Consider the following 16,834-nt stretch of genomic DNA (forward strand, 5'->3'; position numbering starts at 1 on the left):
AGGGCTTGATGTAGTGGCAGAAATTTGTGTTAAATCAATAATTTATTTCAATAAAAGATCACTAGTTAAGGGTCCAGCAATAGTAGAAGGCAAAATGCAGCACTCACCAAATGGCAAAAAAAAATCTTTTCTGAATCCATAAATCCAAATTCCACCTCATAGGGAAGAGTAGCAAAGTGTATGACAGACGACAACCATTTTGCATCAGCGTGCTTATTATTATTTAAGGATGAAAACCGAGTACAATATACCAGGTAACATAAGAGGGATTATGTTGCAAATTCTACTGTAGCACGATAGATGGAGGACTCCCATCCTGTTTTTTTACAAAGTAGAATGAAAAGAAGGTTTGGAATACCATGTAATCCTCTCCCCTGCAGCTAACAATAAGTCTCCTACACTATACATTGTGCATCAATGCTACCTCACAAAGTCATCACAATGTAATAAACGCCAGGAGAGCGGATTGTATACATCCAATATTTTCCTTTTCCAATATATGTACCTTTTAGACTGAAATGACGGACGTGTCTAAGGTAGTCCGACCTTGAGTCCTAGTTACTGCTGGGATAATCCTGATCATGAGAAGTGGGCACATCATACTGGTATATTGATATCTTTGACTTTTTACTACAATAGAGGTATCTATAGGTGCCCCCTAGCCTGGCTTAGAGGTGTAAGATATGTAATGCAACATAAATATGGGTGTATATACCTATATACAAAAAAATAAAGGGAACACTTAAACAACACAATGTAACTCCATGTCAATAACACGTCTGTGAAATTTACCTGTCCAGTTATGAAGCAACATTGATTGTGAATCAATTTCTCCTGCTGTTGTGCAAATGGAACAGACAACTGGTAGAAATGATAGGCAATTAGCAAGATACCCCCTATTAAGGAGTGGCTCTGCAGGTGGTGACCACAGACCATTTCGCTGTTCTCATCCTTTTTTGGCTGTTGTTTTGGTCACTTTTTCATTTTGCCATTGCTCTCACCCCTAGAGGTACACTCGCATGAGGTGGTGTCTACAGTACAACCCACAGAAGTTGCTCAGGTAGTGAAGTTCATCCAGGATGGCACATCAGTGCGAGCTGTGGCAAGAAGGGTAGCTGTGTCTGTCAGCACAGTGTCCAAAGCATGGAGCAGATACCAGGAGATGTGGAGGGAACCATAGGAGGGCAACAACCCAGCAGCAGGACCGTTACCTCCTCCTTTCTGCAAGGAGGAACAGGAGGAGCACTAACAGAGCCCTGCAAAATGACCTCCAGCAGGCCACAAATGTGCATGTGTCTGCACAAACGGTTAGAAACCGACTCCATGAGGGTGGTATGAAGGCCCGATGTCCACAGATGGGGGTTGTGCTCACAACCCAACACCGTGCAGGACGCTTGGCATTTGCCACAGAACACCAGGATTGGCAAAGTCGCCACTGGCGCCCTGTGCTCTTCACAGATGAAAGCAGGTTCACACTGAGCACATGTGACAGACGTGACAGAGTCTGGAGACGCCGTGGAGAGCGATCTGCAGCCTGCAACATCCTTCAGCATTACCGGTTTGGCAGTGGGTCAGTAATGGTGTGGGGTGGCATTTCTTTGGAGGGCCACACAGCCCTCCATGTGCTCGCCAGAGGTAGCCTGACTGCCATTAGGCACCAAGATGAGATCCTCAGACCCATTGTGAGACCATATGCTGGTGTGGTTGGCCCTGGGGTCCTCCTAATGCAGGACAATGCCAGACCTCATGTGGCTGGAGTGTGTCAGCAGTTCCTGCAAGATGAAGGCATTGAATCTATGGACTGGCCTGCCCGTTCCCCAGACCTGAATCCGATTGACCACATCTGGGATATCATGTCTCGCTCCATCCACCAACGTCACGTTGCACCACAGACTGTCCAGAAGTTGGCAGATGCTTTAGTCCAGGTCTGGGAGGAGATCTCACAGGAGACCATCTGCAACCTCATCAGAAGCATGCCCAGGTGTTGTAGGGAGGTCATACAGGCACGTGGAGGCCACACACAATACTGAGCCTCATTTTGACTTGTTTTAAGGACAGTACATCAAAGTTGGATCAACCTGTAGTGTGTTTTTCCACTTTAATTTTGGGGGTGACTCCAAGTCCAGGCCTCCATTGGTTAATAAATTTGATTTCCATTGATGATTTTTGTGTGATTTTGTTGTCAGCACATTCAACATTGTACAGAACAAAGTATTCAATGAGAATATTTCATTCATTCAGATCTAGGATGTGTTATTTGAGTGTTCCCTTTATTTTTTTGAGCAGTGTGTGTATACATATATATATATATATATATATATATATACACACACACATATACACACACACACACACACACACATATAAATATATATATATATATATATATATATATATATATATACACACACACACACACACACACACACACGCACGCAAGTGCTTCTCACTAAATTAGAATATCATCAAAAAGTTAATTTATTTCAGTTCTTCAATACAAAAAGTGAAACTCATTATTATATTATATAGTCATTACAAACGGAGTCGGTTACAAACAGATCTATTTCAAGTGTTTATTTCTCGTTAAATTAGAGTAATTAACAAAAAACACCTGTTAAGGCTTCCTATGCGTTTAAAAAGGTCCCTTAGTCTGTTTCAGTAGGCTCCACAATCATGGGGAAGACTGCTGACTTTACAGATGTCCAGAAGGCAGTCATTGACACACTCCACAAAGAGGGTAAGCCACAAAAGGTCATTGCTAATGAAGCTGGCTGTTCACAGAGTGCTATATCCAAGCATATTAATGGCAAGTTGAGTGGAAGGAAAAAGTGTGGTAGAAAAAGGTGCACAAGCAACCGGGATAACCGCTGCTTTGAAAGGATTGTTAAGAAAAGGCCATTCAAAAATTTGGGGGAGATTCAGAAGGAGTGGACTGCTGCTGGAGTCATTGCTTCAAGAGCTACCACACACAGAGGTATACAGGACATGGGCTACAAGTGTTGCATTCCTTGTGTCAAGCCACTCATGACCAATAGACAACGCCAGAAGCGTCTTACCTAGGCTAAGGAGAAAAAGACCTGGACTGATGCTCAGTGGTCCAAGGTGTTGTTTTCAGATGAAAGTAAATTTTGCATTTCATTTGGAAATCAAGGTCCCAGAGTCTGGAGGAAGAGTGGAGAGGCCACAATCCAAGCTGCTTGAGGTCTAGTGTGAAGTTTCCACAATCAGTGATGGTTTGGGGAGCCATGTCATCTGCTGGTGTAGGTCCACTGTGTTTTATCAAGACCAAAGTCAGCGCAGCCGTCTACCAGGAAATTTTAGAGCACTTCATGCTTCCCTCTGCCGACAATCTTTTTGGAGATGGAAATTTCATTCTCTAGCACAACTTGGCACCTGTCCACACTGCCAAAAGTACCGATATCTGGTTTAAAAACAACAGTATCACTGTGCTTGATTGGCCAGTAAACTCGCCTGCCCTTAACCCCATAGAGAATCAATTATAGAGAATCGATGGGGTATTGTCAAGAGGAAGATGAGACACACCAGACCCAACAATGCAGATGAGCTGAAGGCTGCTATCAAAGCAACCTGGGCTTCCATAACACCTCAGCAGTGCCACAGACTGATCGCTTCCATGCCACTCCACATTCATGCAGTAATTGATGAAAAAGGAACCCTGACCAAGTATTGAGTGCATTTACTGAACATACTTTTCAGTAGGCCAACATTTCAGATTTTAAAAACATTTTTCAAGCTGGTGTTATAAAGTATTCTAATTTACTGAGATAATGACTTTTGTGTTTTCATTGGCTGTAAGCCATAATCATCAACATTAACAGAAATAAACACTTGAAATAGATCACTCTGTTTGTAATGACTCTATATAATATATGAGCTTCACTTTTTGTATTGAAAAACTGCAATAAATTAACTTTTTGATGATATTCTAATTTAGTGAGAAGCACTTGTACATAAATACATACATACATAAAATATACACACACTCACGAGATATTTGGCTTTCGGGTGAAATTTCAGGATGAACCTCATATGCACTCTAAACTTTTAATGTGCCCTTCTCTAAACTTGTGAATGTACATGTCCAACTGTTCAATGTTTCAGTACTTTTTGCACAACTTGCTGTTCTCTAACAAAATTCACAAGTGTTTGATCCATGAATCAGCCAATACATTTAGAATTGGTATTTAAACAGTTCTCCACATCATGCTGCTCACATTTTGACATCAAAAATGTGATTTGAATGCACTGCTTCAGTGTTCTGCAGTCTCACCACTAGCTCCTCAACACCTGCCACACCTTAATGCGCAACACTCTGCTTGGGAAACAGCTCTACATTTGCCTACCCATGTAGGTTTTAATGGGGATCATAAAGCCTATCGAGGTTTTGTGAATCAATGCACTGTACACTTTGAATTGTATCCTCAACGTTTTTTTGACCAGTCTAAACAGGCATATATTTTGCCTTTATTGTCTGGTGTTGCTTTAGCGTAAACTGCGCCATTGTGAGAATATGATGATCCAATAACTCATTCTTTACCATTTTTTCTGACTACATTTCATCAAGTGTTTTATGAACCAGGTTGCGTTCACTCAGCTGCTGATTCCATACTATGGCTAAAACAAGGGATTAAATCAGAGGTACATTATGCCATCCAGTTCCGTACCCTGTGTGCTGAATTGGCCTGGGAAAAGCAAGCGCTCCAATCTTCTACACCAGTCATGTCTAGTAATGTCAAAAATGAACTTGAAGGTAGGGATTTGCCTTCGTCACTTGGCGATTTAAAATTTCTCTCACTGGCTATGTGGACTTACATGTTAAAGAACAATCTAGGAAAAACCTCTGGATTCCCATGTCTCTCCTCCAGAGCTTCTTCAAAATCCCCTCACCAGAACCTATCAGTTGGAAAAGATTGTCACCAGCCGAAAGATCCCGTCGCCTTTAACAAGGACTATGTTTATCTTGTGGTTAATGGGATCACTCTCGCACTACCTGTTCCAAACTAAAAGAAAAACGGGTAAACTTCAGCCCATAGGTGAGGAGGGAAGTAATGCCATGGGAGTAACTCTATCCTTCACTAAACATTAATTACTTGTGCCTATTTCTGTTTCCGTTAGTTCCTCTGTGTTCACAGGACAAGTATTCTTTCATTCTGGAGCAGCAGAGAACTTCATGGACTTCTTTTTGGCCAATAGGCTGGAAATTCCTTTTCTTTCCTTGCAGAAGCATCTAAAGCTAATCTCCGCAAATAGCTCTGTAATTTCTGGTGGTGGTATCTAATTCCAGACAAAGAAAGGAAACTCTTCAGATTGGTGCACTAGACACTAAACGTTGAGGACATTTATTTTTTTAATTTTGCCACTCTCTGATGCACAGGTGCTGTTGGGACTTCTGTGACTATGGCTTCATGCACCCATCATTGACTTGTCTAGTGACCAAATTACCCAGTGGGGTCCATGTGCTTTTCGCAATTACCTCAAACCCATACCTCAGCCTCCTCCTAAATTTTGCTCTGCCTCTACTGCCCTCAAATTTCCTGGAGCCTACGGGGACTTCACAGATTTCTTCTCTTTTCTTTGTTAACAAGATGGATCTGTGAGACCGTACATAAGTTATTGGGGCTTGAATAAAATCACTCTGAAAGACAGTTAACCATTGCCCCTCATCTTGGAGTTATTTCACAGAATTAAAGGTGCTACTGTCTTCAATAAGATAGACCTGCATGGTGCTTATAACTTAATTCACATCAAAGAGGGCGATGAATGGAGCACAGCATTCAACACCTGCAGTGGTCACTATGAATATCTGGTGATGCCTTTCTGTTTGTGCCATGCACCGACTATGTTTCAACACTTATTGATACAGGAAATCACAAAAGATCTGTTTCATGATGTCTTAGTCTTCCTGAACAACATCTTAATCTTCTCCAGAGACTTGGACTCTCGTCGCCTTCATGTCCTTTCCATTCTAATGAAACTATAACAAAATCTCCTCTATGCCAAGTTGAAGAAATGTCTGTTTGAGGGGCAAGAATTGTTATTATAGCCTACATCATCTCTTTTGGTGGTCTTTATATGAACGAAGAGAAAGTTTCTGTCATACTGGATTGGCCACAGCCAGTCAGTCTCAAGGCTTCTCAAAGATTCCTTGACATTGCTATTTATTACTGCCAGTTTATTAAACACTACTCTCAAGTGGTTGCTCCAGTGACAATCCTAACTCAGAAGGACACTAATTCCAGAAACTGGTCGGAATCTGCTTGTGATGATACAGCTTATAATCTTAATCAGCCAGACGATTAGGTTTGTTAAGCCAAGAGAAATACATTTACAAGTCAACATAAACACAATAGTGTATTTCTGTGGCTGGTCAAGAAGGTCATACTATTTGTATAACCCTGATTGTTGTCTCCTCTTGTTCTGTGAACAATGATCTCTGTTACTATGCTAATTGCATATTATACTAAGCTAGCTAGTTTATTTATAGGTGCCCCCTGCTATACCAACTATGTAAATTGATTAGCTCAAACAATGAGACCTCAGCCATGTGAGTAATGCCTTCCCTAACCACTTACCTGTGAATGTGTACTTGAAAAGACAACTGTAACTATTTTAAGGGACATGTGCCTGTGTAGCAGAGATTTGAAACAGATTGAAAAGAGACTTTACAAGGAGAATCAAAAGATCAGAGACTCTCTCAATCAACTTGGAAGCATGGCTTTAACCAAATAGACACAGATTCAGATTCTACATGATTCTAGCCTAAGGGTATATGGCTCTGACTGGAAAGATACAGATCTGCTCCATTGACCATCAGAGAGCCCATGGATACATTAGGGGAGACCAGGTTGGGACGATGAAGTCACCTGGCCCCATGGATGTTGTTTGAGGTTGCCAGGTGGGACCTTCCGGTCGACTGGAACCCATGGAGACATTTGGAGAAGCCAAATTGGGTCCCGCCGTCATCTGGCCCCATGGAAACTCTTGGAGAGGCCAGGGTGGGATCCTTGGGTCTCCTGGCCTTGTACCTCAATGGACTGCTTCCTTCTCTCTGTGGGGGACCGCCAGAAGCGAGGGGCCACTGGTGGACGTAGTTGGCCCTGGAAGTCCCAAAGTCGCAGCTGTTCTATCCCAGGTGGACCAGCGGAAGGGTGAGTGTGTAATGTTGTACCATCTCGGGTATTTGCTGGGACTGTTTTGTTTATTGTCTGTTTTGTGGTTCAATAAAGTATTGCCACGCTATTTTACCCTCACCATGTGTTGTCTGAGTAGTATTGCTCCCACGGAAAACCCTGGGTCTTTGCACTGTTGTTCAAACCTTTCTAGAACTCAAGATTGGTTTCTCTACTGCTCCTATCTTGAACCATCCTGATGTCAGACCTTTCTTCCTTGAAGTGGATGCCTCTTCTATTGGGGTAGGAGTTCTCTCACAAAATACCTCTAGAGCATACATGCCAAATCTGGCCTGCAGGTGGTTTTATGTGGCCGGCGACACTAGACCCACCACCCCTATATGGGGCCATTATTCTGTATGGAGGACTATGTGGGGCCCAGTATTCTGTATGGAGGACTATGTGGGGCCCAGTATTCTGTATGGAGGACTATGTGGGGCCCATTATTCTGTATGGAGTACTATGTGAGGTCCATTACTCTGTATACTGGTTGGTCCACGACTTTGTCCAAGTTTTTCATTTTGGCCCTCTGTTTGTTGGAGTTTGACATCCCTGCTGTAGAGCAAGAAATCATACCTGCAAAGCTCTTTTTATCACAATTTGAGTTCATCCTATTTAGACTGTTATGGACTCATTTGGGAGGAGCCATAAGAGGAGGGGGTATTGTAACACACCTGTCCCAGGTCTGAACTCTGTTCCCCTCACCCTGCTCAACTCCGTTGTGCTCCATGTCGGGCTTTGCCAGTCCAGTGCTGTTTCCAGCATAACTTACATGCATGTTGGACGTCCATGGCCCGTGTGCTCACCCGGTCCTATGGCTTGAAAGATCCACCTCAGCATGAGAGACGAAACAGTATCATTATAAACACTTCCAGATCTTATCTCACATAGCTCTCAATTCTGATCCTCCCCACACACTGACTGCCATTTGTTGAGATCTGGAAGGGTTTATAATGATACATAGCACTGTGGCATCTCTTAATAGAAGCTGCAGATATCAGTGATGAAAGCAGGGTGTGTTTTTTTCTATCCTGCAGGATGCTGCCTACTTATGATCGTCAACCCCATTCTGAGGAAGTACATGCGCCGAGAGACAAATCTCTGGTAACACCCAGCTGAACTAACATAAATAATAGCCAAAACTTTACAAGTTAATATTTCTGGATTGGAGAGGAAAGTTTTAAAAATAAAAGCCAAGTTTTCCTCAGCTCTGCAGACACTATTACATGATGTGGCCAGATAACATGCTCAAATTTGTAAAACGTCCTCTGAAAACCTTATGCAGTAATATAATGCTGGGTAATTATACTAGTGTCCTATAAAAAGTTCATTTAAAAAATGAAAAAGTGTTTTTAACAAACCTGAGATGCTGAGTGTAATTCTTCCTTCAATACAAATCGTACCAGCTCTCCCTCAACTATACAGGTCCTATGGCAATATCTTAACATAGACAATACAAACGATAGATATAAACAGATGGATCTTAGTATTAAAGACAGTTGTTTATTAATCATTGGTTACAAGATTTAAAGGGGTGGTCCGACGCCTCTCTTTAAATTGCTTTCCCTTTTAGATTTGTGACTTAACTTTTACTGTAACTTTTCTTGTACACTTCATCAATAAAATAATTTTAAAAAGTATGAAATGGTTACTACCCTGTGTAATTTCTTTGCTGTGTAAGAAAATATAATTTCTTTGAAAAACATTTTCCAATTCTCAATCTGAAAATGGCTTTGCCTCTTTGTGTATTCTCAGATGTGCAGCAAGATTTGATTTGTTGGTAAAATCTTTCCCACATTCTGGACATAAAAATGGCTTTTCCCTTGTGTGAGTTCTCTGATGTCTAACAAGATTCGTTTTGTCGGTAAAACCTTTCCCACATTCTGGACATGAAAATGGCTTCTCCCCTGTGTGACTTCTCAGATGTGCAGAAAAATTTGCTTTCTTGTTAAAACATTTCCCACATTCTGAACAAGAAAATGGCTTCTCCCCTGTGTGAATTTTCTTATGTGCAACAAGATTTGTTTTGTAGGTAAAATATTTCCCACAATCTGCACATGAAAATGGCTTCTCCCCTGTGTGAATTCTCTTATGTGCAGTAAGATTTTCTTTCTTGTTAAAACATTTCCCACATACGGAACATGGAAATGGCTTTTCCCCTGTGTGGCTTATCTGATGTCTAACAAGTTGTGATTTAATGCTATAAGATTTACCACATATTGAACATGAAAATGGCTTCTCCCCTGTGTGAGTGCTTTTATGTTTCACAAGATCTCCTTTGTAAGCAAAACATTTCCCACATTCGTGACATGAAAATGGTTTCTCCCCTGTGTGAATTCTCTGATGTACATTAAGACTTGTTTTCTTGGTAAAACATTTCCCACATTCTGAACATGAAAATGGCTTCACCCCCGTGTGAGTGCTTTTATGTTTAACTAGATCTCCTTTGGAAGTAAAACATTTCTCACATTCTTGACATGAAAATGGCTTCTCCCCTGTGTGAATTCTCTGATGTACATTAAGACTTGTTTTCTTGGTAAAACATTTCCCACATTCTGAACATGAAAATGGCTTCTCCCCTGTTTGAGCTTTTTGATGTTCAGCAACTCTTTTGTTATTTCTATTTTGCTTAACAGTCTGTAATGAATCAGAAGATGAGACCTGTTGATAAGGAATAGATGATAGATTTTTGCTGTGAAGGGCTGGCGGTATATCTGGAATAATGTCATGCCCTTCATATATATATGGTGTGATGCCATCATCAGCTGTTTCAAAATCAGTATATGTCAGATATCCCTCTGAACCACAGTCATCTGCCAAGAAAGAAAAATATTTAGTTTTTCATAAATGTAAAGGTATAGGCTTAGGGGAGCTAATAGGTACACATCGTGTGCCTGCACCGAGTGGTCTGGGGCACCATATACCCCAAAGAGAGAGAAAATAGCAATATTACGTAATCACTGCGCTGACACACTGAGTTCAGGAATGGTAGAGCAATACAGTACCTTAAAATAGTGTTTATTAAATATATTAAACATTTTTTTTAAAAATTGCAAGAATTGGTAAAGGATTAGGAAAATATGTAGTATGATATATAATATACTCTTCTAATTTTCTCTAAATAATTCCTTCTCGTTTTACTTTTTATTAGGTTACTAACAGGTCCATATAATTCTTATAGGCATCCACTGGCTCTGGATCCCTTACAAGTCTCGTAACCTCCACCGTGTTCCCAACACTGCACCATCTGAGCTTATATGGTTCAATCTTAATATATGAATTAACAGCATCATCTCCCCTTTCGCTCTAATTATTTTAATCTCAAGTGGACCAACGCTGTGGATATTTATGTATTATATGTTATATTTTATATCATACTACATTTTTTCCTAATCCTTTACCAATTCTTGCAATTTTTAAAAAAAAAATGTCTCCTCCAATAGCCCCCCACGACAGCACCAAAGGAGGATGTCACCCCACCCTAATAGGGACAGGAAACACAAAGAGGTTAAATAGCCCCTCCCTCATCCTCCCTCCAGTGTTTTTTCCTGTCCCTATTGGGATGTAGAGGTCATCCAGGGTGCTCTGTGCCGGCGGCAGACACCTAGCATACCTTTAAGCCGGGCAGCTGGGACCGGGCAGTTTTTCTTCTCCTTCCCTTATGCTGCTCCCGTCTCCTCCGGGACTCGGGACCCCTGTCCCCACCGAGTTTTCGCCTGCGGATAAGGTCCGGTGGGTGTCGGGCTGGAGGCCTCCTCGAGCTCTCCAGCCCCGCTCCTCCCCCCTCTCATGGCGGCCTCCGGCAGTCTCCATAGCGGAGAGGCACATGCTGAATCCTGGAAGTGACGCGGACCACCGATAACGTCACTTCCGGTGTGCATTCCACCCTGGAACGCAGTAACTTGGAAAAGGCCGGAAAGTGACGTGGGACGCCAGAAAAGGGTCCCTTAAGTAACTTCCGGTCCGTTTGGGCTCTCAATAGAGAGAAGGAAAAAAAAAAAAGAAAAAGATAGGAATATTTTTTTCCCAAAAAGGACAGCGACAACAGAAGCGGTGACACCAGAGCAGTGGGGGGACGAATCATGAAATACCTTCCCCAGTGGCAAAAGATCTGCTCCAATCAATGGGTCTTGAAGGTAATTCAAAAAGGGGTAAAGATCGAATTCTCCTCATATCCTCCCAGAAAACTAAGGATAACTCGTCTAACCTCCCTGAGATTAAGAACCGCACTAATGTCCGGCCTAAAAGACCTACTATCCTTGGGGGCTATTTCACCGGTCCCAAAAACAGAAAGTCACACAGGCCACTATTCACGCCTGTTTATGATAAAGAAACCAAACGGCACCTACAGAATAATAATAAATCTGAAACCCTTAAACCAATACATCATCTACCGAACATTCAAAATGGAGTCCATCAGATCAGCAGTTCCCTTGACAGGACAAGGATATATGATGGCAACCATCGACTTACAGGACGCATACTATCACGTCCAACATACTGGAAATTTCTAAGGTTTGCGGTGGTTCAAGAGAATCAGACGTTGCATTTTCAATTCAACATATTGCCGTTCGGGATATCCTCAGCACCAAGAATATTCACCAAAATTATGTCAGAGGTAGTGGCTTCAATCAGAAAAGAAAAAATCTGCATCATTCCCTACCTCGACGACTTCTTACTAGTAGGTCCCTCGGTGGAATCACTCCAGGAAGATCTGCAGAGAACAATCCAAATCCTGACCACCCCCCAAGGGTGGTTGATAAATCATCAAAAGACCAGGTCCCTGCCACAGAAAAAAACATTTCTAGGTGTTCTACTAGACTCCGCCAGACAAACCTCCTTCCTACCGAAAGACAAACAGATACTTTTGAGATCCAAGATATCGAATCTGAAGGCCCTGAACAGAGTGTCCCTAAGGTCTAACATGTCAACCCTCGGCTCCATGACAGCCTGCATCCAATCCGTAGCCTGGGCTCAGGCTCACACCAGGGTGTTGCAAACCCATATTCTTGCACAGTGGGACGGATCCCCAGACTCCCTAAACAGGAAGATCATGATCCCTCATTATGTGAAGACATCCCTATCATGGTGGCTCAGCCCAAAAAACCTAGGAACAGGGGTTCCATGGTCTCAGTTCCCTCTGATAACAGTCACGGTAGACGCCAGCAAGATGGGATGGGGAGCCATTGTGGCTCAAACCCCCTTCCAAGGGGTCTGGACAGAAGAGACCAGCAGGAGATCCTCCAACTTCCGCGAGTTAAAGGCAGTGGAGGAGGCACTCAAAATGTCGGCTCCAATCATTACGGGCAAACACGTAAAAGTCTATTCAGACAATATGACTACCGTAGCTCACCTGTCCCATCAAGGGAGTAAAAGGTAAGAGAATCTAAAAAGTATCTCGGCAAGAATATTCTTCTGGGCAGAAGGACATCTTTGTTCCTTATCAGGTCTGCACATAAAAGGCTCAGACAACATCCAGGCCGATTTTCTGAGCAGAAGGAATATCCATCCGGGGGAATGGGAGCTGGACTCAGACATTTTTCACATGCTGACCAGACAATGGGGTGGTCCGGAGGTGGACCTCTTTGCAAGACGCCAGAACACCAAGGCAGAAAAATATTTTCCCTAGACCCAGACGACGTATGCCTGGGGATAGATGCGTTCGCTCACCCGTGGCGTTTCCATCTGGCTTACGCTTTTCCCCCAATTCCATTGCTAGCCATTGCTACAGAAAGTAAGGACCGAGGAGGTCAAGATAATTTTGATAGCCCCACTTTGGCCCAAAAGGAGCTGGTTCTGTGCACTAAACAGTTTAAGCATAGAGGGACCCCTTATTCTGCCAGCAATCAAGAACCTTCTCCATCAGGGTCCAATACTCCATCCAGATCCAGAGAACCTTCATCTAGCGGCCTGGCTTCTGAGTTCACAATCCTGAAGGCCAAAGGACTCTCAGATCGAGTAATTCATACCCTACAAAAAAGTAGGAGACAAATCACAAACTCCATATACAGCAAGATATGGAAGACCTTCCTAACATGGTATAAACCAAATATACCAGATCTTCGGCATCCTGACATGACCCAGATCTTGGATTCTCTACAAGAAGGGCTGGAGAAGGGCCTTAGACCCAGCACCCTCAAGGTTCAGATCGCGGCACTGAGTATTTATTTCGACCAAACCCTAGCCGAACACCGATGGGTAAAAAGGTTCATGACAGCAGCTACTCGCCTGCGTCCCAGAATAATTAATCACGTTCCCTCCTGGGATCTTAATATCGTCCTTAAAGGTCTGACACTACCACCGTTTGAACCTTTGGACTCAATAGAGCTGGATAAATTAGCCTGGAAAACAACATTTCTAGTAGCGATTACCACTGCCAGGAGAGTGGGAGAAATCCCAGCCTTCTCCGTGAATGACCCATATCTGAGAATCCTGGATGATAGGATTATTCTACAGCTGGACCCATCTTTCTTGCCAAAGGTAGTCTCAGACTTTCATAGGTCTCAAGAGATAATTCTTCCTTCCTTCTGTCAAGACCCAAAAAATAAAAGGGAAGAAGAATACCATACTTTGGACGTAAGGCGGGTTGTTCTTCACTACCTCCAAAAAACAGAGGCCTGGAGGAAGGATCAGAACCTCTTTATTCAGCCATTTGGTCAGAACAGAGGGAAGAAGGTCTCAAAGGGTACCATCGCCACTTGGATCAAGAAAGCAATTGTGGAATCATATCAGATCCAAAATCTCTCACCACCAGAGAAACTGAAAGCACACTCTACTAGAGCCATGTCCGTCTCCTGGGCAGAGAAGGCTAGCGCTTCCCTCGAGCAGATATGTAGAGCAGCTACATGGTCCTCGGTCCATACCTTCACCAAGCATTACAAACTTAATTTAATGTCCATTAAAGACTTGGCCTTTGGGCGGAAAGTGCTTCAGGCCATTGTACCTCCATAAACATAAGTCTTTGGTACTCCTCCTTTGGTGCTGTCGTGGGGTTATTGGAGAAAATAGAATTAGACTTACCGGTAATTCGGTTTCTAGTAACCCTCCACGACAGCACTGGTAATTCCCTCCCAGGCTTGGTTAGCCAATCATTTAATTTGAATAAATATAATTTGAAGCATCCATACTTGTGTGGTCCTTTATAAAAACACAGGAGGGAGGATGAGGGAGGGGCTATTTAACCTCTTTGTGTTTCCTGTCCCTATTAGGGTGGGGTGACATCCTCCTTTGGTGCTGTCGTGGTGGGTTATTAGAAACCGAATTACCGGTAAGTCTAATACTATTTTTAATATATTTAATAAACACTATCTTAAGGTAATGTATTGCTCTACCATTCCGGAACTCAGTGTGCCAGCGCGGTGATTAGCTAATATTACAGTTTTTCATAAATCCTGTCTTTGGAAACAAATTGTATTAAAATTCAATTACTAGCTGCCAAAGATAGGTGTTCAAACTGTAGTCTTCAATGCAAGGAATCATATATTATGATATTAAGCCAAGAGGTTGTACAATTTTTTTTTGTCTTCTAATGCTTAACTTTTTCTTTTATAGCTTTATGTTTCAATGTACTTGTCACTAAATTTTTCTAATGAAATGTTCAGTGGAGAATTTACACTGTGCAGAACACTGCACCCTTGGATTACAGCCATGGGTCAATGATGATGATAAACCACAATGAAGCCAGGTGATAATGACATCTCCATGATTGAGCAGGTCTGGTTCTAACAGGCAGCACTTCTCCACCTTTTCCACATGCAATCTAAAACAATCTCTCTGCATGGCAAATATCATGGATTTCGTGGTACAAAGTTATTTTAACTCCTTGGCGTCACAGCCAGTTTTGAACGCCATCACTGGTTCTACCATATCGTGTACTGGAAAACCAGTAAAAAAATCCAAATGCGGTGAAATTGCAAAAAAAAAAAGTGCAATACCACAGTTGTTCTTTTTTATTTTTTTTACCACGTTCACTGAATCTTTTTTTATATTGATAGATCGGGCGATTCTGAGTGTGGCAATACCAAATATGTGTAGGTGTTTTTTTTAATTGTTTTATTTTGAATGGGGCAAAAGGGGGATGATTTAAACTTTTATATTTTTTTTATATTTTTAAAAACTTTTTTTTTTTTTTTTTTTACACTTTCTGCTTGCTTCAATAGTCTCCATAGGAGACTAGCAGCTGCAGTTTCCTGATCGTTTCTACTGCATACAGATCACCTGTATCTAGCAGAAATGCTCACTTGCTATGAGCGACGACCACTGGGCAGCGCTCACTGCAATCTAGACATGACAACCACAGGGGTCTGCTGCAGACCCCGGATTGTCATGCCAACCCATCGGTGACCTGCCATCACCTGCCGGGGTCACCGATGGGTGGCGTCAGTGACGGAAGCGCGAGTTAAATGCCGCTGTCAGAGACTGACAGCGGCATTTAACTGGTTAACAGCCGCAGGTGGATCGCGATTCCACCCGCGGCTGTTGCAGGCACATGTCAGCTGATTCATACAGCTGATATGTGCCCGGTTCAGTGCGGACTCAGCGCCGGAGCCCGCGCTGAACCTGGGGTTCCGACGTGGTGCGCACTAATACGCTCCATGTCGGAAAGGTGTTAATGGAAAGGAATATAAAATAAAAAACACTTCTGCCACTTTTTTTTTGCGTTTTAAATTTTACGCTATTCGCCGTGTTGTGCAAATAAAGTGTTACTTGTGAGTCAGTACGAATATGGCAATACCAAATTTATACAGTTTTATGTGTTATTACTTTTGTACAAATAATACTTTCTTGAAAAAAAAAATAGTTTTTGTTTTGCCATATTCTGAGAGCCATAAGTCTTACAATTAAGTCAGCAGAGATGTATGGTGGCTTATTTTTTTTTGGGACAAGCTGTAGTTTTCAATAGTTCATTTTGTAGTATATGAAACGTTTTCATCACTATTTAATTCTTTTTTGGGTAGCAATGATAAACAAGACATTGAGGCTATGTTCCCACGAAGAGCATTTGATGTTGCAGATTTTCAGCATTACCATTTCTGCACCAATTAGGTAAATTAGGTTACTTGCATTTTTTTGTTGCGTTTTCAACTGATTTTTTTTTACATTCAGTCATGGCCAAAAGTGTTGGCACCCTTGCAATTGTTCCAGAAAATGAAATATTTCTCCTATAAAATTATTGCAATTACATATGTTTTGTTATACAGTCATGGCCAAAAGTATTGAGAATGAGACAAATTGGAAAAATTACTAAGTTTACTGCTTCATTTTTTGTAATGGCAATTTGCATATACTCCTGAATGTTAAAGAGTGATCAGCTTAACAGCAATTACTGTACTTGCAAAGTCAATATTTGCCCAGAAAATGAACTTTAACCCCCAAAACACATTTCAACATCATTGCAGTCCTGCCTTAAAAGGAGCAGCTAACATCATTTTAGTGATTGATCCATTAACACAGGTGTGGGTGTTGATGAGGACAGGGCTGGCGATCAATCAGTCATGATTAAGTAAGAATGACATCACTGGACACTTTAAAAGGAGGCTGGTTCTTGGTATCATTGTTTCTCTTCAGTTAACCATGGTTATCTCTAAAGAAACACGTGCAGCCATCATTGCACTGCACAAAAATGGCCTAACAGGGAAGAGTAT

General features: G+C 42.1%; 1 protein-coding gene across 1 annotated transcript in view; it reads right to left on the minus strand.

Annotated features, from left to right (window-relative positions):
• Positions 1-16,834, minus strand: part of LOC141270599 (uncharacterized) — a 52,907-nt gene that overhangs the window by 26,074 nt on the left and 9,999 nt on the right. Inside the window, exon 7 of the mRNA XM_073680679.1 lies at positions 9,146-10,003. Coding sequence (XP_073536780.1) covers positions 9,146-10,003 — 858 coding nt within the window. The remainder of the gene's footprint in view (positions 1-9,145; positions 10,004-16,834) is intronic.

This window comes from Phyllobates terribilis, unplaced genomic scaffold (genome assembly GCF_046119375.1).
Source record: "Phyllobates terribilis strain yellow unplaced genomic scaffold, ASM4611937v1 Scaffold_5__5_contigs__length_657084704, whole genome shotgun sequence".
In the NCBI taxonomy this organism is placed as follows: domain Eukaryota; kingdom Metazoa; phylum Chordata; class Amphibia; order Anura; family Dendrobatidae; genus Phyllobates; species Phyllobates terribilis.